This window comes from Mus caroli, unplaced genomic scaffold (assembly GCF_978045245.1).
Source record: "Mus caroli unplaced genomic scaffold, Mus_caroli_1 scaffold_4, whole genome shotgun sequence".
Lineage (NCBI taxonomy): Eukaryota > Metazoa > Chordata > Mammalia > Rodentia > Muridae > Mus > Mus caroli.
Genome location: NW_028227259.1, coordinates 128,641,295 through 128,663,463, shown reverse-complemented (window position 1 = coordinate 128,663,463; position 22,169 = coordinate 128,641,295). Strand labels below are relative to the sequence as shown.

The following is a 22,169-nucleotide window of genomic DNA, read 5'->3' as shown; positions in this document are numbered from 1 at the left end:
GAAAAAAAAAATAAACCCCAGAAGAAAAGAAAACCACATTCATTTCACTCCCTTCAAAACCTATATACACGTTAAGTTGTTTTCTGTGGGTTTTTTTTTTCCATTTTTTCTTTTTTTGATTTTTTTTTAAAATGTTTTGTTTTTATTATTTTTTAAAATAAATTCAGTGTTCACATTTCTATAAAGAATTAATGCAGTTTCAGGAGACCTGCCCTTCTTGAGCAGGAGAACAGTGCTTTTCCCGGCCCGCCTCTAATCTGACTGTCCACCCTGATGCTTCAAGGTGCCTGGAAAAGCCGTAAGCCTGTGGAAGAGGTCTGTTCCTGGCCGGGCCTCCGAGCCCCGGGCTCAGTAAGCTTTGGAGAAAGCAGAGGGGAAGACTAGCTTACTGTGAAACTTTTGCTAAAAAATATTCATACACGTCAGTGTGTATGCCTGTCAGGACGCTGAGGAGAACAAGAGCTTGGAGACATCCCGTCCAGGCTGTGCGTGGGGGGCAGCGCCCTCACACCGGCCTGTCCTTGGACGTGGGGTGCGGGGGAGTCCTGGCTTTCATCTTGGGCAGAGCCCGGCTTCCTAGTTCATGTTCAACTCCATTCTCTAAAACCTGTGCCGAGTCTTACACTGCGCGGGAAGCACAAACGTTCAGCTTGTATGCAAAAAGGTACAAAAACAACTAGAATATAAAAGTTTTGGTAATATAAGGCCATCTGTTCAAGTCCACCTTGGAAACCTGTAACAGATATTTAAATACTACATGAAAAGGCATCTTTAATATACTTTTTAAAAACATTTGAAGTAATTAGCTAAGAGTAAGTGTGAGTGTGAGTGTGTGTGTGTGTGTGTGTGTGTGTGTGTGTGTGTGTGTGTAAAAAAAAATTCATTTCCCTTTGAGGGCACTTTGTCCTTTGAAGGAGGCAGGGTGGCAGGGAGGCAGGGAGGCCACATGGTTAGTGCTTCAGCCAGGGGTAGGCTTCGATGGAGGCCTTGCTTCGGTCCCCATAGTCGTACAGGAGCTCCTCCCCAGCTGCGATGTCTCGGGAGGCGATGAGGATGAGGTGAGGCACGCCATCGATGTCGTGCAGTTTGGTCTGGCAGTTTCCACACTTACTGTGATTGATGAGTCTCCCCAGGCGGTTCGTTTCTTGAGTGGCATCCACGCTGGTGAGGTGGGAGAATGAGAGAAGATCACACTGATAAAGAGGCTTTAACTTGGCTGGCATGCCTCACTTGGAAGACAGGTTAATCCCAGAGGCTACTTTAAAAGCCAGAGAGGCCCCCAAGCAGAGCTTGGGGGACAGAACTCAAAGAACTCTCTACAGAGCCGAGGGAGTAACTGTAACAAAATTGGCTCCCCTGACCTCACCCAGGAAGGAGCAGCTACCATTGCACAGAGCTCCTTGGACAAATGCCGAGAGGGAAAGGGGCTTGGCTGGAGCAGGTGTCTAGGGGATGCACCCTCCTGCTGAAGGACAGCTCCATCCCACAGCTAACAGGGAGGAGAAGGAGAGCTCTCCGGACATGGCGCTTTACATTGGCAATCCCAGCACTCAGGAGGCTGAGGCAGGGGGAGGATGAGTTTGATGCCAGCCAGAGGTGACCTAACTGTGACAGGTAAGGAGACTGATTACAGACTCAGGAATGGCCCTGGTCACCCAGCTGTCTGCCTTTCCTGTACCCAAAGAGTTAAAAAGTCACAGTGTGTACTCACCAGTAGGTTTTGCTCAGATACTGAAAATAGTACATGTAGCAGCCAGTGGAGGGGTCCTGTGCGTACAGAGCCTCCCGCTTCTTGGCATCGGTGATTTCAATGAGGTCCCCATGGTATTCTACCACAAAGTCTCCCCGGGAGAACTGCTTGGTAGCGATCACACCCCTGCCTTTGCCATCAATTAGATCGATCTGTCAGGGAGGGACAAGACAGCATGGGTTCAATATTATGACAGGTGTCAAGAGGCAAGGTGTCTTTCAAGGGGCTTGGACTACACTTTTTGCTAATTTTACTGACTGGACCTCAGTAAAATAAAACCCACTCGCACTGAGGATGGCTTCAGAGCCTTTACTGTGTGTCCTGGGTCTAGTCTCAGGTCATTCCCACTTCATACCACAAAGAGCTGCTCTATGCCCATTCAAAGTTCTCTTACGTCAGGCTCCCAGCTGAAAGTGGGCAAACACCATTTTGCAGATGAGAAAAATGAGGCTTAGAAAGGTAGCCATGTGTCCAAGGCCATAAAGCTTAGAAATGGTGACACTGGGGACTCTGGTCCATAAGGTTCTCTGCTTATTGAGGGACAAGCAAGGCCCAGTGTCCTGAACCACCTGGGATCCACCAATAACTTCTGGTGATACAGAATGGATAGCTGCTCCAGGACTACGTCTGAGAGTCTAGGTTATAGGTGCAAAGAAAAGGCTTTTGACCCTTCACTCCTAGAACAGATCCATCCTCCGTCACTACACCTTGGAGGTACAGTCCCTCATCCAAAACAGAGAGACGCTTGCGTGTGGGCCCTGCACAGGGCTCAGTCAATCTGCAGCATCAACACAGAGCAAGACACGTGGAGAAAAACACGTTCCTTAGACCCCTACACCAGGGCTAAACGTCTTCTTCTCTGTATAATTATCTTTGTTCGTTGCTTTCCTTCTTTAGGGGTGAGGGCTAGGGATTGAATGCAGGGCTCTGTCGATGCTCAACAAGCATTTTATTGCTGAGCCACTGTTGGACAGTGAACCATGCCAGGAAGCTTGGTATGGTAGAATAGGTTGAGACCTGGAGACTCTGAGAAGTGGGTAATGTATAGTATGCATCCATTCTCCACAATGAACAGCCAATAAACAGTTCAGAACCATTGGCTGTCTCTTTTATCAAGGTCCACAGTGGAGAACCTTGGAGAAGGCATTTGCCTACAGGGCTGCAGCTTAATCCCTCCCCCCTCCCAGGCAGAAGGCCTCTCTGCACTTCCAGCCTGGACAACCAATGCTGGAACAAGCCAGAACTCCCCTTCCCCCCAGCCCCCGGGATTAAGCGGCTATCTCTACTCTGCTCTCAAACCAGCTCCAGTTTTCTCACATCTCTGACTTTGCTTTCCCAACCCCTGAGCGGTGTCTTGGTGCTTTTTCCCTACAGCCCAGCTGGGGTAAGTGCAGTCAAATTCCCCATGTTGTCTTCCCAAGAGGCTGTGCTCAGTGAAGGAGTGGGGCAGACACAGACCCACAAACTACATCTCCAGCCCACCCCCCTTTTTTGTTTTTCGAGACAGGGTTTCTCTGTATAGCCCTGGCTGTCCTGGAACTCACTCTGTAGACCAGGCTGGCCTCGAACTCAGAAATCCGCCTGCATCTGCCTCCCAAGTGCTGGGATTAAAGGCGTGTGCCACTATGCCCAGCTTCTAGCCCCTTTTTGTACTTAACTGACTCCATAAGTCAGGCATGACTGATCTTACGATCTTACAACCACTCGACCTCAGCTTCCCGAGGAGACAGACGGGCTAACAAACTCTGCCACCATCCCCACTGCACTTTTTCTTTTATTATAATTACCCAGGGCCAGGTGTAGTGGAGTGTGCCTTTAATCCCAATATTCTGGATGCAGACGCAGGAAGATCTATCTCTGTGAGTTTGAGACTAGCCTGTTCCATAGAATGAGTTCCAGGACAGCTAGGCATACATAGGGAGAGAGACCCTGTTTCAAACAAAAGCAAAGCAAGGGGCTTGAGATGGCTCAGCACTCATGAGCTCTTGCAGAGGATCCAGTTCACTCACACCTCAACACTGAGCAGCTTAGAACCACCTGTAACTCCAGTTGCAAGAGGTCTGAAGCCTTCTTCTTGCCTGTGGGTGTCCCTACTCCATTTAAATATAAAACAGACAGATACATATATATATATATATATACACACATATAATTAAATAAAAATCCTCTTCATTAAAAAACGGGGTTGGGAGCTGGAGAGATGGCTCAGCGGTTAAGAACACTGACTGCTCTTCCAGAGATCCGGAGTTCAATTCCCAGCAACCACATGGTGGCTCACAACCATCTGTAATGGGATCTGGTGTGTCTGAAGACAGCTACAATGCACTTACATACATTAAATAAATAAAATCTTTAAAAAAACAAAACAAAACAGGGCTGAAAGGTAGCTCAGCAATTAAGAACATTTATCCTTCCAGAGAACCTGGGATCAATTCTCAGCATCCACATGCTGAGTCCTAACCATCTACTTACTGCTTTCAGGGGGTTAAATGCCCTCTTCTGACCTCTGGGTACAGCAGGCCCAGATATGGTATACAGACATACACACAAGCAGAACATGCATTCCACAGGAAATAAAGACACTGAAGTAGAAGTGGGTGTCTCCTTAGGTAAGCCACTGATGCCTGTCTGCACCTTCAGGACACGCTTGCTTCTCAGCTGCTGGGTCTGTCTCCTTGACACTCTACAGGGGTGGGACTGGCACTGAGCATGCAGTCAAGGCAGTCTTGTGGTGGCTCGTCTCAGTGGTGTAGAGCGGGCCTTACCTTCATGCCTTCTTCCTTCCCGCTCTCAATCAGCTCGTCTATTTTCTTCCTTTCTTCAGACTGTGGAGAGGAAAGAAAAGAACAGAGCAGTGTTAGTGCTCATGTACCATGCCACAGACATCTTGCGCTGCCCCAGCCCCGGGCACACCTTTCCTCACCCATCTGCCGCCAGCAACTGTCATCCAGTCCCGCACACAGTTCTGGCCTGCTATATTTTAGCCTTTGTTTCTTTTGGTTTCTGAGTCAGGGAATTCACACTGTAAGCCCAAGGTGGCCTTGAACTCATGCTCCTCCTGCCCTGGCCTCCAAAATGTGGGATTATAAGTGGGCATCACCACACCCAACTAGTCAGAATTCTAAGTGTTTCCCAAGGGTCCCTGTGGAGAATGGAATGGTCTGCCCTGTGGTAAGTATTGGGAATCCATTAAGAGGTGGGTCCTAGCAGGGTCCCTGGGGATCTGCTCTGTGTGGGATGGTGAGACTCCTGCCTATCCTCTCATTTCCAGCAGTCAGGAAAGCAGTCTTGTCCTCCACGATGCCCAAAGCAACAGGAGTCAACTGAGAGACCGAAGGCTCCACAAAAGTAACAGAAATGAACCTTTATTATCTTGGGTATTTGTTCCAGAGACTAAAACATGAAGTTTGTCCTGTATTGTATCTAAAAAAATTTTTTAATTTACCAGGATCTAAAAACCAGAGTTCTAGGGCTGTCAAGAAGGCTCAATGAGGAAAGGCATGTGCTGGAAAGGCTGGCAATCCTGACCATCTGAGACTGATCCCAGAACCCACACGTTACAAGGAGGGAACTGACCGACTCCCGTAAGGTGTTCTCTCTGAGCACCACACACAAATGCCCCTGCTACAAGTAAATAGAAGGTCTGGATTCTATGCCTGTAATCCTAACTGCTCAAGAGTCTGAGGCAGTGTTCATACAACTGAGGCTAATATGAGTTACACAGTAAATTCTGGGCCAGCACAGGGCAATCTGGTGAGAGCATATCTCAAAATAAAAGTAAAATAGAAAAGGAGGCACGAAAGCAACAATGTTTGCCCAGCATACACATGGCTTTAATGCCCAGCAGGATCACCAAATAAATAAATAAATAAATAAATAAATAAATAAATAAATGGAGAATCTCCCAGAGCAGATCACAGGCTACACCTGTAAGCAGGACACATCTGCTCCTTGTCCCTCTTAGCTAACTGATACGTCCCTTGGAGGTCTATGCTCAGGTCTCTGAGCTATGTCTGTGCCTCCTAACCAGTAAAACAATGCAGCGAGGACCAGAGAGCTAGGGAACTCCCATGAGTAATCTCTCCTGTTGCTACTCCATCTCACCCTGGATCACACTGTGTCCTCCCATTACACAGGAAGCTAGGGAACAAGAGGGAGCTACAAAGACACCAGATGCCCTAAAGCACTTTGGATAACCAGCATGGAGGGACTTCCTTTGGCTGAAGGCATCTGGAGTGTACTGGCTGGTTTTGTGTGTCAACTTGACACAAGCTGGAGTTATCACAGAGAAAGGAGCCTCCCTTGAGGAAATGCCTCCATGAGATCCAGCTGTAAGGCATTTTCTCAATTAGTGATCAAGGGGGAAAGGCTCCTTGTGGGTGGGACCATCCCTGGGCTGGTAGTCTTGGGTTCTATAAGAGAGCAGGCTGAGCAAGCCAGGGGAGGCAAGCCAGTAAGTAACATCCCTCCATGACCTCTGCATCAGCTCCTGCTTCCTGACCTGCTTGAGTTCCAGTCCCGACTTCCTTTGGTGATGAACAGCAGCGTGGAAGTGTAAGCTGAATAAACCCTTTCCTCCCCCTACTTGCTTCTTGGTCATGATGTTTCGTGCAGGAAAATAGACACCCTGACTAAGCCAGTGGAGGTCTTGCCACCTGTTGAACTCACACCCTTGCTAGACTTTGTAGGCAGAGCTTGGCACAGCTAGCCAGTCTACACCTACCCTGGCACAGGCCCTGGGATACGTGATGGAGACACTCTTGAGGGTGTGAGACCGGGTGTCTGATATCTAGCCACTTTCTTCTCGGCACCTACTACTGTCCTCCACCAAGCCATTATCTGACAGTCACCTCCTGAGTCTCAGGGCTTCTACTACAACCCAGGCTCCATTCTTTACCTAGTACCACAGGAATCTTCTGAAAAGATTGTCGTTATTGTTACTAAAGCCCTGCCACACCCAGGCCTTTTAGAACTGTAAGAGAAGTCCCATCACTCCTGTACTTAGCTAACAGGAAGCGTCAATGGTACTTCCCCATAGTGACAGATTTACAGAAGGACTCGAGATGTTAATAACGGGACAGGTTAGCAATGGGTCTGAGAAGTATCTGTACTGCCTTTGTCATTTATCTATGACTCAAACTTACTGAAAAATTTAATCCCAGCACCGGGGAGGAAGAGGCAGGTAGATCTCTAAGTTCCAGGCCAGCCTGGTCTACAGAGCAAGTTCCAACGGCAGCTAGGGCTACATAGAGAGACACTGTTTGGAAAACAAAAACTAATAAAAATTAGGAAAAAAAAAAAAAAAAAGGTTTTTACTATGTATCAAGGTTGAGCTGGAACTCAAAACCCTCCTGTAATAGACTCCCACGTAATGAGATTAAAGCAAGACATGACCTCACCCAGGATTCTACTTTATCTTTCCAATCATTACATTTTCCTATTTTGAGAGAATTTGGAACTAAACTCACGAGATCAGTCTGCCTCTGCCTCCTGAGCGCTGAGATGAAAGGTATGTCTCTATGCTAGACTTTTTCCTAGGTGGGTACAGATTCTGTAAAATGCAGGCCTCATGTCTCACCTCCCCCATTTCCCATCCAACAGGATCTTCCAGAAGGCCAGGTCTCCAGCCTCCAGGCTGTGGAGCAGCTGTCCTTCCTGCTGAGTGTGACCTTTCCCTAATCCATGGGCCTGCCTGTTTCCTCCTTTGCTGTGGAGTTATCAGACACCTTTTCAGAGAAACTAGATTCCTGGGAACCAAGGAGCCTTAGGCTCACCACACTACTCCATCTCACCAACGATCCAAAGGCAGGCAGTTAGGCGCTGTCCGCCTGTGACTGGTGACTGCACTACAGCCTCATGCGAGACAAAGGCTCTATTGCTGTGCTCCAGCACTACCTAGGGATCTTCCTAAGTCGGTAATCACTCTATTGGAGTAGGCAAGGCCTCAGTGAAGGGAGACAGGGAGGACAGATGGCTCCTTACAGTCCTCAGGGAGTATCAGGAGGGAGGAAGAAGCCAGGGCACTGCCAACAGTTGTTTTTGCTATAGTGTAGCTGCCACCCCACCAATAGGCAGGCCAGTAGGGAGGCTCCTCAATTTAGTGCCACGGAGGCTGGGGGCATTTCCCTATGGCTTGCTCTATGCTCAAACCCTATGGTCCAAATCCTTCCCTCCCTCCCTCCCTCCAGCTCTGAACTCTGGACCTGGTTCTGCCCCAGAAGCTTTTCTTCAGCTCCACAAGGTGCCTCACAACTTGGTACTTTGATTTCCCTCTTGACCACTGGTCAAGTAGTTTCCTGGCCCACCTCCTCAGCCTCTAGCTAACATAGTTAGGCCAGGAGGAGCCTCAGCCCTCTGAGAGACTCTGCTGCTATGCTCTCCAGCTTTCTCTGCAGTCAAGAGAATACAGACTCTGCCAGTGACAGTCACATCCACGGCGCCATGGGCAGCTGTCACTGCATGCCCTCGCCAGCGACGGGGAACAGTGCTCTTTCAGCAGAGCCAAGGCAAACAGTGAGGGGCCCAGCTTGTGGTGCTCCCTACTCTCTGGCGACGGCTGTGCTTTCCCCACCGCACCACCGTGTCTGCTGCAGTATGCAGGTGAGCGCTGCAGTCCCTCTGCAGCCCTTCCTTCCTCTCCAGGCACAAGAGCCTGGCTTTTCTTTAGCACTTCTGGCTTAGGTACTCCCCTACCCCCCCCCCCCGCCCCCCAGCAACCCTCAGCCCCTGTGTGGGGCCTGCTGTGACTCCTGCCTGGCTGGGAGGAGCCCTGGGTTCTGTGGCCAGGCACCACCTCTGCTCTCTGCAATGCAGCCTTTCAGAGTGACCTAGCACGGCCTCCCACGGGTTGGCAGGCAGGCGTTTGTAACAGCTCATTCTTGGCTGAGACACCGCCTTTCACGAGAAATGAAGTCAAGGCTAGTGGGCCAGTGGAGAGGGAGGGGAAAGCAGACCCTCTCCTGTGGGCTTGGTTTTAGCTAAAGCTGCATCACCCGAAAGCTCTGCATGTAGACCTGCCACTTCTGATGCTGAGGGGACCTCAGCAGTACAGGAAAGGCTCAGACTGTTCCGAGGCGATCTGAAGCCTTCAGAGTCAGACAGACGTGCAGGAGAGGGAGGGACCGACACTGACTCCCTGGGCATACGAGTGGGATTCAGAACAGAGAGCAATAACCACCCGCTGCTTCGATATAGACAGGCTGCCCACTGGGTGCTGCACACAAGGGCGTGGGTCCACCCAGACCCGTTACTTTCTTTCCTGTAAGCCACTTCATGTCTAGCTGGAAGCAGGCAGATGGGAACAGACTATACTGGGAAACAAGGGAGGGTGACAGTCTCAGCTAGCTGCCTGCCATTTGCACTCCTACGTCATTATAGAACAAAGTCTTTTATGAGAAAGGATCTCATGGATTTCAGACTGGCCTCAGATTCTCTACGTAATTTAGCCTTCACCCCTCTCCCCCTCAAGACAGGGTTTCTCTGTGTAGCTCTGGCTGTCCTGGAACTCACTCTGTAGTCAAAGCTACCCTCTGCCTCTCGAGAACTGGAATTAAAGGCATGTAACACCACCTCCCACTTGGCCTGCAACTCTAGATCTTTCTGTTTCTACCTCCTCAGTCCTGGGGTTACACACAAGATCCACCATCTCCAGTGCTAGGAATGGAAACGATGGGACTTCTAGAAACACAACAAGCAAGAATTCCAATCGAGCCGGGCATGGTGGCGCACGCCTTTAATCCCAGCACTTGGGAGGCAGAGGCAGGCGGATTTCTGAGTTCGAGGCCTGCCTGGTCTACAGAGTGAGTCCCAGGACAGCCAGAGCTACACAGAGAAACTCTGCCTCGAAAAAAAAAAAAAACCAAAAACCAAAAACAAAAAACAAAAAAACAAAACCCAAAAACCAAAGAAGAAGAAGAAGAAGAAAAAAGAACTCCAATCGAGCTATGTCTCTGGCCCTAGGAGACCATTCTGTGAGTTTTGCTTTCAGACAGAGTTTTATTATGTAGCCAAGGGTGATCTCAAAATGGAGATCTGGCCTCACTCTCCTGAGTGCTGGATTCACCACTGCATCGGCATCGATGTGAATCCCCTTCCTTTATTTTCACAACAACTCACTACTGTATCTCTTCCTTTATGAGGCAGGGTCTTGCTATGGAGCCCTGTCTGGACTGGAACTTGGAGTTCAGACCCAACCACTCTGTCAGAACTTCTGTCCATTCTCTCAACTCCGTCCTGAGTACTAGGATTATAGGTGTCTCCATCCCTGGACTTTACAGAGCCATTTTACAGACACGACAGTGCAGTCCACCAGCAATCAGTAAGCACTTCTACACTACTGTTCTTTAGAAACTTCTAGACTGAAGACTGGAGAAGCTCCTGACACAACAGGCAGCTTTCCCCACAGTTCTAGGCTACAAACTCGCTGCCAAAACACCGTGGAAAAGCCAGTCTGATTGTTCTACGGCATCAAGTACAAGGTACCAGGGTCTTAAGGATGCCTCCTGCCTCACCAGGAAGGTAGAGCAAGTGGAGGACAATCTCACCCAGGCTTCCCTACACCCGATAAACACCCCTCCCCCTAGCCCGGGCTCCTGGCCTCTCCCCCTGCAGCAGGTCCGACCTTACCTGCAGCTCAGCCTTGCTCTTGCGGGAGCTCCTCCGCACAGGGTAGAAATCGGTGAGCTTTCGATTCTGCTGGCTTTTCCCTTGAGACCTGGTTAAGAGGGGAGGGGAGAAATAAACATGAGGCCTGGGGCCCGGCTCCGACCCAGGAGCTAACTCCCTGTAAACGTGTTCCTCAAATATTTCTGTGCACTGGGACCTAGGTACCTATCTGCTTATCTACCTGGGCGGGTCCCAGACAGCTGCTCACTCCTGGGGAGGGGAGGGAGATAGGGAGGGAGGCCTAACCTCTGGACTCTGTCTCTCTGTCTCTTTGTCTTATACATACATACACACACACACACACACACACACACACACACACACACACAGGGAAAAACCAGAAAGTGTAACTCAGAAGAGAAGAGGCCTGGCAGCAGACTACACAACCACAGTGGACACCTGAGCCAGGCCCCAGGAACCAAGTGGTGTTAGGAGAGGGCTTCACTGCAGGCTACTTACTTTTTCCGAGGGGCCTGCTTGCCCTTGAGGGACTTTTTCAGGGCTTGCTTAGCGACTGCTACGTTGGTAGAATCACATGATGGGGGTGGAGTTTTTGGAGGTTCTGCTGCTTCGGATTTTTGGTTTGGAAAAGGCGCCAGGGGACCTCTCCTGGTGTCTTTGCTCTTCTGGTCATCTGACTTCACAGCGCTTCGTATAACGTTCCCAGCATTCCTTTTCTCTGCAGCGGGACAGGTGGGAAATAGATTTATTCACTCCACGCACTGGTCAGCACCCATGTTCTCAGACAGGCTAGGGTAGGAGCACTCTGTGAGGGTCAGGAAGGCGCTGGAGCCTACTGTGTCAGTGTCCACTAGGGACAATCAGGCAGAAGTACCTGGAAATAGGGCCTGGCCCTCTGTATGTGGGCATGGGAGAAACCCGAAGCGCTAACACAGCTGGAGGCTTCCAGACACTGGCCTGCACACCCGAGAAAAGACGCTCCATTCCCAAAGCAAGAGCTAGCGAGCACTGGTGGGTAGAGCAAGGGGACAAAGCCCAAACTCTTCCCCACTCACTGCCTGGCATGCTTCACTGCAGAATCTTGGCCAAACAAGCCCCCCTTCTAAAAAGGTTGACGTCCCGGGCTCCCAGAGGTTCTCCAGATGGCACCTGGGCAGAAGGCAGGCATCCTGTCATGAGGCACACAACAAATAACCTTGCTGATAACAGCGGCAAATTCGGTGCGGGTCAACTGTGCTATTTTTAAAAAATGGATTTAATGATTTACTTTTTAAAGTAAATAACTAATATACTACCCAGAGATAGATGGCACACCAATTTTAGAACAGTTTCAAGGTTTCCTTACAAAGTTAAACATAGAACTATCACGTGATCCAGCAACTCCACATTCTGACATCTACTCAGGATTAAAGACACATGTCTACACAAAAAACTGTACATGAAACGTGCTAGCTTATGCACATTAGCCCGAGAGCAAACATTCCCGACAGCCCTCCCGGTATACAAACAGTTAAAATGCGGTCTATCCACACACTGGGAACGATGATTATGGTTCAGCCATAAAAAGGTACAAAGCATTGACATACACGATAAACAACTGGGACTCTGACAAACACGCTGAGTAAAAGGCCAAACACAAAAGGCTACATAGCCTATGACTTCATTTGCATGAAATGTCCACAACGGGCAAAGCTGCAGACGCAGAGAGGAGTTTCAGAGCTGCCTAGAGCTGTGGGGGATGGAGAGTGCAAAGTGAGGACTAATGAGTATGTTCTTTGTAGGGAAACAAAAAATGGTCTGGACTTAAGAGGTGGCAGTTGTGTGACTGCAGACACACTAAAATATCATCCAAGTGCACACTTTGGAGTTGGGGACAGAGCTTGAGTAAAACCTGGCACGGTGGCACAGGCCTATAATCCCAACACACTGGGGAGGTGGAGACAGAGCACAAGTTAAAGACCGTTCTCAGCTGCATGGGGGAGTTTGAGGCTAGCCTGGGCTACAGGAGAGCTTGCCTTGGGGGGGCGGGGGATAGGAGAGAAGACCTGGGTTAGCTCAGTGGTAGAGTGCCTGCCTAGATGCCCAGTCTCTGGGTTCTATCCCAGGTTCTACAAAATAAGCAAATAAACTTTGACTCCTGAATTATAGCTCAGCAAACAAAGCAGGAAAAGCTGGGCAAAGGGGGTGCCGTCGAGAACACGAAATGGGTTGGCAGGTAAAAGCTCTGCCACCAAGCCTAATTCCCCGAATCTGATTTCTCAGGACCTTCACAGGAGGAAACCAACTCCTGTAAGTTTTCCTCTGAAGCCTGCATGTACATAGCAGCACACAAATCCCGCCTCCCTCCCACTCTTCCCTTCTAGGCAGGCTGGCAGGTCTAACCCTATGGATACGATGGGTCTGTTGACAACTCCTGAGATCTGTCTGTGCCACGGTGGCAAGATTGTGGCCTTTCTCGGACATTCCAACGTACATGTGACCCCAAATCCTAATCACTGCCATTTAACAGCACGAGGGATCAGTAAGCCCCCACCCGTCATCGTATGGACAATATTCACTCTGCCCGATTCTGGAAGGGATGCAAGGTGGCTATGGCCAAGCCAGGGGGGCAGGTAACCAATCTCCCGATATCTGCAGACGCAAGGAACGTAGACAGATGAGGTAATGCAGTGACAACATCTCAAAGCCCTTCTACACCCAAACAGCCCAATGGGGGAGACGGGACTCCTCTCAACTGACAGATATGTCACCCGGGACTCACAAAAGAGCTGCAGCTTGCCAGAGCCTCCTCCTTCCAAGTGGCAGCCACAGCTACCATCTAAGTTACTTTGTGGCTCAGACAACATAGCTCCTCCATTCCTGGGGGTAGGGGGGGAAAAAGCCGATGGTAGGCTCCTCAACCTTAGTTCTCAAAGACAGCTTGATAGCTGGGCTTTAGGACTTCTGACCAACTGTCGGCCAACACACAACTTTGTCCTAAAAAGCTGCTGGTAGCCTTGGGGCAAAGGGGGGGGCGACCTACTCAGTTGGGTAAGATTCGTTCCCAGGAACGAATTGTGGAGGTGGACAGGAACGCTCACTGAAGCTCTAAAACTCCAAATCTGGGAAAAAGCAAGGTTCTTAGACCATTGCCTTGTTCATAGCTCTGAGTGGAGGTGTTGGGAACGGAGTCAGGGCCTTACACATGCTAGGCAAACATCATACCACTGAGCCACATCCTAGTCCTCCTTATTTTGGGCAGTGGGGCGGGACAAAGTAGCAAACTGTAAGCCTCGCTGGTTTTGAAATCACTGCAATTTGGCTTCCACAGAATTTCTCAATAATCACACACTCTTAGGGGTTTTTTTCCTCCTTTTTTTTTTTTTTCTTTTTTTTAAATGCTCAGGACCAAGCCAGAGTCTCCCATACTTGACAAGTATTCTATCTACCAAGCCCTACCACGGGCCTGTGACTTAACCCAAAATTTCACACACAGGGCACACTGCTTTGGAAAGGAACACAGAACGCTTGAATGGAAAGAAACTGTAGAAATGGGGTCAGGCCCTGCCATACAACGGTAGGTTAATTGATCCCCTGGGTCTACTGCACACTGCAGTCAGCCGCCTGCTCTGTACAACCTGGACTCACTTTTCCTGCATTTTTAACCATCATAAGTCTCTCCAATTGCAGGTCGGGTGTGTTATCCCCCCCCCCCCCCAATGTGGCAATACACGCCTGAAGGATATGCTAACTCTTGTGAAAGTAGGAAAAACCTGTCAGACCACAGGACACGCACCCGGACACATCCTCCTCCTTCCTACCTGTGTGTGTTTCTCCCCGAGAGGAGGAACTCGGTTTGTATTTCCCTCACACCCCACACGGGAAAGATGTACGAGAGCCTGAGTGTGTACAATCTGAGTAGCTGAAAGCAGAATAATGAGGCCGTTTGGGGCTTACCTTCTCGCTTCCTGTAGATTCCAGCTAATGGTTTCCCCGGGCATTTGACCTCGTGATGGGCAACCGAGTTCTCTTCCTGAAGTGGAGAGCGCATTGCAGAGCACTTGTTCGGACTCATGTAGGCATAGATCTTTGACTGCCCGGCAAACACGTTCTCCTAGAAAGACAAACACATATTCTGAAAGAGGCTTGGAGACAAAGACAATCCCCCAGCGTCTGAGGGGAAGAAGGAGAAGGAAGAATACAAAAGAGATTTCATCACCACTCCAGGACATGCCAACCAGAAGATGCCAGCCCCAGGAGACCTCTCGCTCTCTCAGGAGAGCTGCGGCAGATTCTGAAGCCCCAGGTTTCTCAACACATACACTCCCTAAGCAGAGTCCCTAAGGGATAAGTCTGGCCAGCAGAGGACAAGACCTTAAAGGAAGGTACAGTCCATTTAAGGAAAGAGCTAACCTACCAGCAGCAGGGAGGGCAGAATGACCCAGGGAAAACTGATTCGAAGGGCTGGGCTGAGTCAGGGGTTATCTCCCCAGGCTAGGGAGTCGGCCACCAGCACACAGAAACAGGCCTGCCTAAGGGAACCTGATTAACCACTAGGTGCTGAGGCCAACTGGGAGGGCTTGCTTAGTGCCTTAACCTTCCGCGTTAGGCCTGGCCCCTCTCGAGCAACTGCAGCTCAGCACCTCCCAGGACTGTGGCTGAGGGATGGGAGAGGCCAATGAGAGCACAGGCTGCCGGCCAGCGCATTTAGGGCGGGTCACTCCACTGCAAACCGCACCTTGGCTGCAAACATTGGAGCAGGCTGGGGGTTGGGGGTAGGGAGGGGGTATCAGTACAGGTCACTTCTGTGTTGGTGTCATTGGGTGTGGATACTCCCCTCGGAGCGGGCTCTCCCAAAAAACAATGCAGGGCCTGGCAGCCCGGTAAGCCACTAGACACCAAGTAACCCTGGTTACTAGAGGGGCGAGAGCAAGCCCCGGACACCCTTGGGAAGGCAGCCACCACCTCCAGGGACTCAAGGTCTCGGGAGGGGCTGTAAATGCCACAAGGCCACAGTCAAACTTTTCCGATGTCAGACACTGTCAGGTAGGGTCACAGTGGAATAGGACCGCCAGGCAGCAAACAAACAAACAAACAAACAAACAAATAAAGGAAGCTGCCCCAGGCCAGTCCCGCTGGCGAGCACCGATGGGAGGGGGGGTCCCTTGCTGCGCCCACGTGCGCGAGGCCCGGGCCCGGCTGGCGCGCTGCTCAGTGCGGGGAAGGAGCCTGCTTACCCCGTCGCTGCGGGGCCTCCCCGGGCCCCTCTGCTCCACCATCTCCGGGCCCGGGGCCGTCGCCGCCACCGCCGCTGCCGCCGCCTCCACCGCGCGGGGCTTGCACATCTTCCTGCCTGGAGAGGGGGGACCCGGGGGAAGCGGGGGAGGGGCGCTCAGGGCGCGGCGGCGCGGGCAGCGGGACCGCGGGGGCCCGCCGCAGCCATGTCTCCAAGCCCGCACGCAGGGGGCCGGGCTGCGCTGTCCCGGGGCCCCGAGCCCGGGCCCGAACCCGAGCCGCGGCGCCCTTCCCACCCGGCCCGGCCGGGGCCTCCTGCGCCCGCCCCACCCCATGCGCCCGGGCCCGACACACCCACCTGCAGCCCGGCTAGGCCCATGGCGGCGCGGCCGGCGCCCTCGCCCTCGCCGCGGCCCGGCCACCAGCGCTGCCGCCGCCGCTGCTGCTGCTGCTGCTGACGCCACCAGCGCCGCCGCGGCGCTCCGGGAAAGGGCCGGCGGCGCCCCACGGCGCCCGCTTCGCCCATGGCCCGTAGCAGGCCGGGCGCCCGCGCGCGCCGCAGCCGGGGCCCGGAGCGAGGCCGGGGACGGCGCGGGCAGGGGCGGCGCTGCCAGGCGCCTGCGGGGCGGGCGCGAGGGCGCGCGACGGCCAATCCGGGCTCAGCGTAGCCCCGCGCCCGCGCGCCCGCGCGCGCCACCGACCACTCCGCGCAGCGACTGCAAGGCTCCCCGGAGCCCCGCACCGGGGCCGCGTGTGCATGCGTGGGACGTTCACGCCAGCCCAGGCATCCGCCCGGTGGACATCCCAGTAGAAGTTGGGGAGTCTCTAGGGCCACACAACCAGGAAGTGATGGGCCCCTAGTCCAAAGCTAGGCGAACTCTGCCAGTGGCCGGCCGGTAGGAGGCTCCTAGGAGCCAGGGAGCCCTGACTAGCCTTGATAAGTTTGCCGGGGTGCTGCTTCTGCCATGCTATCTTGTTAACGTCCCAAGAAAAGCCTGGAGAAGGCAGACACAATTATTACCTCTTTCCTACACTTGGGGAAACTGAGACTCGGAGAAGCGATGGAGCTGTCCAAGTTCTCACACCTAGGTTCCAGCCCAAGCCAACGATCAGAGTGACTGCACTCCTAGCTGCTACTCCTGACCTCTTCTGATGAAGACATTGAGGTTGGGAGGAGCTACAGTGGGGCACAAGGGTTTTGCAAGCAGGTCACCCACCTTGTGCTCCTGTGGCCTTCACCTTTAAGAAAAATGCCTAGGTAGGCAGGATTCCAGGCACTCTGGTGACTGCTTACTGCCTTGTGAGGTTGTGCGGTGGCTGTTAGGGCATTCGGCCAAAGATTTGTTGTATTTGTGCAAAGTCATAGACGCGAAGGACATCAGAAGGTACCCAGCTCCTGCCTTAGCATTAGGACCACGCAACTAAGTCACTTCCGGAGTCTGGCCCTCTAATGTCTTAGTAGCTAAAATTCCAAAGCCTTGTTTTCCATGACCTGCCAAGGGACCTCCCAACCTCTACAATAAAGGGCTGTTTCACAGGGCCGTTTAATCCCAGCACTTGGGAGACAGAGGCAGGCAGATTTCTGAGCTCGAGGCCAGCCTGGTCTACAAAGTGAGTTCCAGGACAGCCAGGGCTACACAGAGAAACCCTGTCTCGAAAAACCAAAAAAAAAAAAAAAAAAAAAAAAAATCAAAGCCTGAATGTTTGCAGTGTGGTAGAACCTTTACTATTGCATCATTTTATTAAAACTAATGGGGGCTGGAGAGATGGCTCAGCGGGTAAGAGCACTGACTGAGGTCCAGAGGTCCTGAGTTCAATTCCCAGCAACCACATGGTGGCTCACAACTATCTGTAATGAGATCTGACGCCCTCTTCTGGAGTGTCTGAAGACTGCTACAGTGTACTCACATATAATAAATAAAAAAAAATCTTCGGGGAAAAAAACCCTTCTGTTATCATACTGTTATTACTGTCTCGTGTACTCATAAATAAAAACAAATCAATCTAAAAAGAAAAATCTTTTATTCCTGTCTCACACCTATGAAAGGTGAGGCTTAGGACAGATGACTTATCTACTATGACAATAAATGGGATTGGAACCCACTTCTGCTATGTAACTACACTTTGCAATAACAAATGGTTCTCCTGAATTCAAATACCAGATAAGCATCCACTTATCAAACCTGTTCTGACTACCTACCTGCTTTGTTCCAGCCCATCTATACACAGCAGTGAATATAAAAACAGCTGGCTGTAGGACAGTGAAGTGCTGAGGGTGGGGGAGAGGGACTTTATAGGTCATAGTGACTATTATGTAATTGATCCCAGAAGCAATGGGGGAATAAGGGAAGTAGAAATCGGGTGATAAAATTCTGTACGGTTTAGCTGCTGAGTGACTGTGAACGTGGAAGAAAGGTAAACAATTTGAAAAGAGCAGAAGGCAGAAGTAGCTGGGCATGGTGGCCCATGCCTTTAATCCTGGCACTCAGGAGGCAGAGGCAGGCAGATTTCTGAGTTTGAGACCAGCCTGGACTACGGAGTGAGTTCCAGGACAGCCAAGGCTACACAGAGAAACCCTGTCTCGAAAAAAAACCGAAAAAAAAAAAAAACCACCCCAAAACAACAAAAAAAGGAGAAAGGGGTGTATAACTGTGTAACTGAGGGGCAAAGTGATGGATCAGAGGAAGATCTGACAGACTAGGATATGTCCAACTCTCATGAGAACAGAGGGAAAGAGAAGCTACTTACAGAGTATCGCAGAGAGAGAAGAAAGGGAGAGAAGGCAGTTTTACCAGAACAGTTGTACAGAGACAGGTTGCAGAGAGGGAACATGGCATTCACAGATGAAGACAGAACAAGCCAGAGAATGAGAAAGAGCCAGAAGATTAGAACAGATTGCCCAAGTTAGTATGAAGCAATTCAGTCAGAAGCTGAGATAAGCCAATTTGAATCAGTCAGCTTGGGGAGGAGTTTTTAGCCAGTCAGCTGAGTTGAACCAGCCGGCCAGAGTTCAGAAGGTACTAGAAAAGATCAGTTTATTCAGCAGTAAGTCTCAGAGGCTAAAACCAACTAAGATCCAATTCCTTGGGAATGTGAGGCAGGAGTGCCCGAGTTCTAGGCCAGCCTGAGCTATATAGTGAGTCTCCATCTAAGACTCTCCATGTGAAAACAAAACCACAGCCAGACCCCAGACCCAGTAGCACACACCCTTAGCCCCAGCACCCAGGAGGCAGAAGCAAGCAGTTGTCTGTGAGTTCAAGGCCAGCCTGGTCTGCACAGTGGGTTCAGGGTAGCCAGGGCTACACAGAGAGACGCTGTCTCCAAATGGAGGATGGTGTGTGGAGAGGATAAGGATGATAAGAAAGCTTGCATAGCAAGTGTTAGGCCCGCCCGAGGTCCAAGGAGCACATAGCTAAGGTGACGGTCATAATACTGGGCAGAAGCTAGACGACTTTCTCCTTAACTTTGGCTAAGGAAGGGAGGCCACAGGATAACAAAGACACAGCATGGCTGTGTGTGTGACTTCAGACTTCACCCTTGACCTTTGTAGAACTAGATGTTACATAGGTTTATATAGATATTGTATAGGTTTATATAGGTTAACTGGAATCGATCTCAATAATAATTATTGCCATATTTCAATAATAGTGTTTTTCCTATAATTTAACTAAGCTGTTTGTTGTTGTTTTGGTATTTCTAGACAGAGTTTCTCTGTGTAGCTCTGTCTATCCTGGAACTTGATTTGTAGACCAGGCTGACCTTGAACTCAAAGACCCAGCTGCCTCTGCCTCCTGATTGCTGGGATTGAAGGCTTTTAATCACCCTACACACAACTCAATCGATTTGAATCCCCCAGTCATTATTTTAATACGTCGGTGTTTTGCCTACATGTATGTCAGTGTACTACATATATGCAGTGCCCTTGGAGATCAGAACATTTTCATGTGGTAGCATACAGAGATGCTCAGTGATTAAGAACACGGGCTATGCCGGGTGTGGTGGCGCACGCCTTTAATCCCAGCACTTGGGAGGCAGAGGCAGGCGAATTTCTGAGTTCAAGGCCAACCTGGTCTACAGAGTGAGTTCCAGGACAGCCAGGACTACAGAGAAACCCTGTCTTGAAAAAAACCAAAAAAAAAAAAAAAAAAAGAACACGGGCTACTCTTACAGAGGACCCAGGTTTGATTCCTAGCATCCACATGGCTGTTCACAACCTTCTATAGCTCCAGTTTCAGGGGGAATCTGAGACCCCATTCTCATTTTTGCAATCAACAGGCACACATGGTGCACAGACACATGTGGACAAAATTCCCATATACATTAAATAAAATAATAGTTTTAAAAGTTAAAAAAGCTGTTTTGCGGTGATAGAAACGAAGTAGGAATTCATCATTTTATAACTAAGTCAGACAACTTAAATATACTTCTAGATACTTAAAAAAAAAAAAAAAAAAAAAAAAACCTTAGTGTTAAACTTTGCATGATGGTGTATGGCTAAAATCCCTGAATTTGAGGGACAAGAACAAGAGGGTCACTACAAGTTCGATGCCAGTCTGGTCTACATAATAACTTCCTTTCCAGTAAGGGCTATATGTACTGAGACTCTGTATCAAAAACAAAACAAACAAGCAAATTGAAAAGTAGGAAAAGGTGCTGGAAAGTGAAAGAAACAGAGAGAGGGAAGGTTTAAGAGTGAAACTAATGTTAATTTTCTCTGGGTAATTAAACACTTCATCGTGAAGTTCATTAAGCCTCATTTCTGGTTACTATCTGAAGAAGTCTTGTCTCCAAAGACCCTGTAGGAATGCTGGCAGAATAAGGCAATAGGGTGTAGAACATGCAAACGGGCCCAATAAATACTCCTTGAATGAATGACAAATTAATCTGTGATTGTTGTTCTACATAGCTGACTGCATTAAGGTAATTTTCCACTAATACGTGAGGTCTTGGTACTGGGAGAAAATACTCCACGTTAAAAACAAAAACAAACAAACAAAACTGATTCTCTAGTCACCCTCAAATTTTTGGTCCTTTTGAGTGTGACACAGCGGCTAGAAATGGCCAGCGGGTGAAGAACCCTTTGCCGCATAACGGGGGTTTTTATCCTGACAACATATTATGCCTTCAAAGATGGATTTGCCTTGCGCGGCAGCACACGTCCACCCACGCCATCTCCAGTAGGCTGAAGTCCTGCTCATCTTAGGGGTGAAGAACTGCTACGCCAGGCACCTGGAGGACCCGATTCACCCCGAAAAGGACCACTGGGACCCGGCCTGACCCCACGGTATAGAGCAGACTCAGGGGCGCGCACTGGCCGAGATACAGGTCAGCAATCTGCGTCCTGCCTCGGGGTCACCCCCTCCAGCAGTCAGGCTCCCGGCATCAGTAACAACCGTTCCCTGGAGGGGCGCTGCGCTCAAGTTTCCATGAGCTTTGACATACGGATATGCCAGCTCCGGGAAGACTGGCTGAACCACAGGCGCCCACGCGTCCAGACAGTCAAACGTTGGTCAACAAGGGGAACATACTGCGGGAGCACCCAGAGTCCCCTGTCCCTCCGGATCCCCGTGCTCCACCATAAGAGGATGCCTGTGAGCGGCCGCTCCCGCATCTTGCGTTCCCAGCAGTGCGGCTCTCGGCTAGGCAGTCCCCCTGCGCTGGCCACCCTAACAAATACCTCTAGCCATGGCCGGGCTCTGTCACCGCCTGGAATCTCCCGGGAAACCCAGCTTTCGAAAAAAGTTGCAACAACTGTAGCCAACTGCTCAGCTAGACCACAGCTGCGGGTGCTGATTGGCGCGGCCGCCCGCTCTTTCGCGGGCTACCCGCTGTGATTGGCGGGCTCGAGGCCAGGGTCCGCCCTTCTCCCCGCCTCTCTGCAGGAGGCAGGGCCTGCAGCCAGGTGGAGGGGGGGAGGTGGCGCTTTAAATTTGATCATCTCCTGACATTGATTGGCTGAGATAGAAAAACTCATCTTCTGCGATTGGGAGGGAGGAACCAAAAGCTCCGCCTTCCCCTGGCAGAAGCTCCACCTCAGGTTCCTCAAAATTCAGTTGGAGGACCCGGTATAGAGGTGGATCTCATCAGGAACTTCCGGTTTGCCTTAGGTTTGACCGGAAACCAGACCTTTGACTTGTCGACCTTTCCCTTGTGCTCTTGAGCAGCGACCAGGTTCAGAAGTTTGTCATCTCTATCACCTTGACGTCCATCCTGAGTTTGGCATTTTCATTCGAACTCCTACGTTGTAAAGGCTTACTGCAAAAAGTATGTTCTTCCAGTATGTAAACTCTGTGGGTACAACTCCTATGAAATGGGTCAACGGGTAAACTCATAACCTCAGAAATGTGGCCCAAATTACCTGCCGATTTTACAGATAGGATAATAGACTATCCAGGAAATGTATTTTCACCCAGGCATCACCCAACATTTCTCTTCAGACCCGGGGTATTTATTAGGACAGCTACATAGCCACCTTAACTTAAGAAAAGCAATGCAGCCAACGTCCCACATAAGCACAAGTGTCCTGAGCGTTCTTAACTTTAGATGCAGGGAAGGTAACACTACGAATTTTCTTTGTGGA

The 22,169-nt window shown here is 50.5% G+C and overlaps 1 protein-coding gene across 5 annotated transcripts; it reads right to left on the bottom strand.

The window, feature by feature from the left end:
• Nucleotides 1–175: 175 nt before the first annotated feature.
• Kmt5a (lysine methyltransferase 5A) lies at nucleotides 176–21,347 on the bottom strand. 5 transcript variants are annotated; one of them, XM_021163607.3, is made up of 8 exons: nucleotides 21,267–21,347; nucleotides 15,592–15,707; nucleotides 14,312–14,468; nucleotides 10,874–11,093; nucleotides 10,376–10,463; nucleotides 4,516–4,575; nucleotides 1,712–1,902; nucleotides 176–1,161 (listed from the first exon to the last, which is right to left on the bottom strand). In XM_021163607.3, the coding sequence occupies exons 1-8, from the start codon at nucleotides 21,274–21,276 to the stop codon at nucleotides 951–953; spliced, it is 1,053 nt and encodes a 350-aa protein (XP_021019266.1). In that variant the 5' UTR covers nucleotides 21,277–21,347; the 3' UTR covers nucleotides 176–950. The 5 variants fall into 5 exon arrangements, with proteins under 5 accessions (XP_021019266.1, XP_021019267.1, XP_029333643.1 ...); XM_021163608.3 differs by lacking the exon at nucleotides 21,267–21,347 and adding an exon at nucleotides 16,611–16,704; XM_029477783.2 differs by lacking the exon at nucleotides 21,267–21,347 and adding an exon at nucleotides 15,948–16,160.
• Between the last annotated feature and the right edge of the window lie 822 nt (nucleotides 21,348–22,169).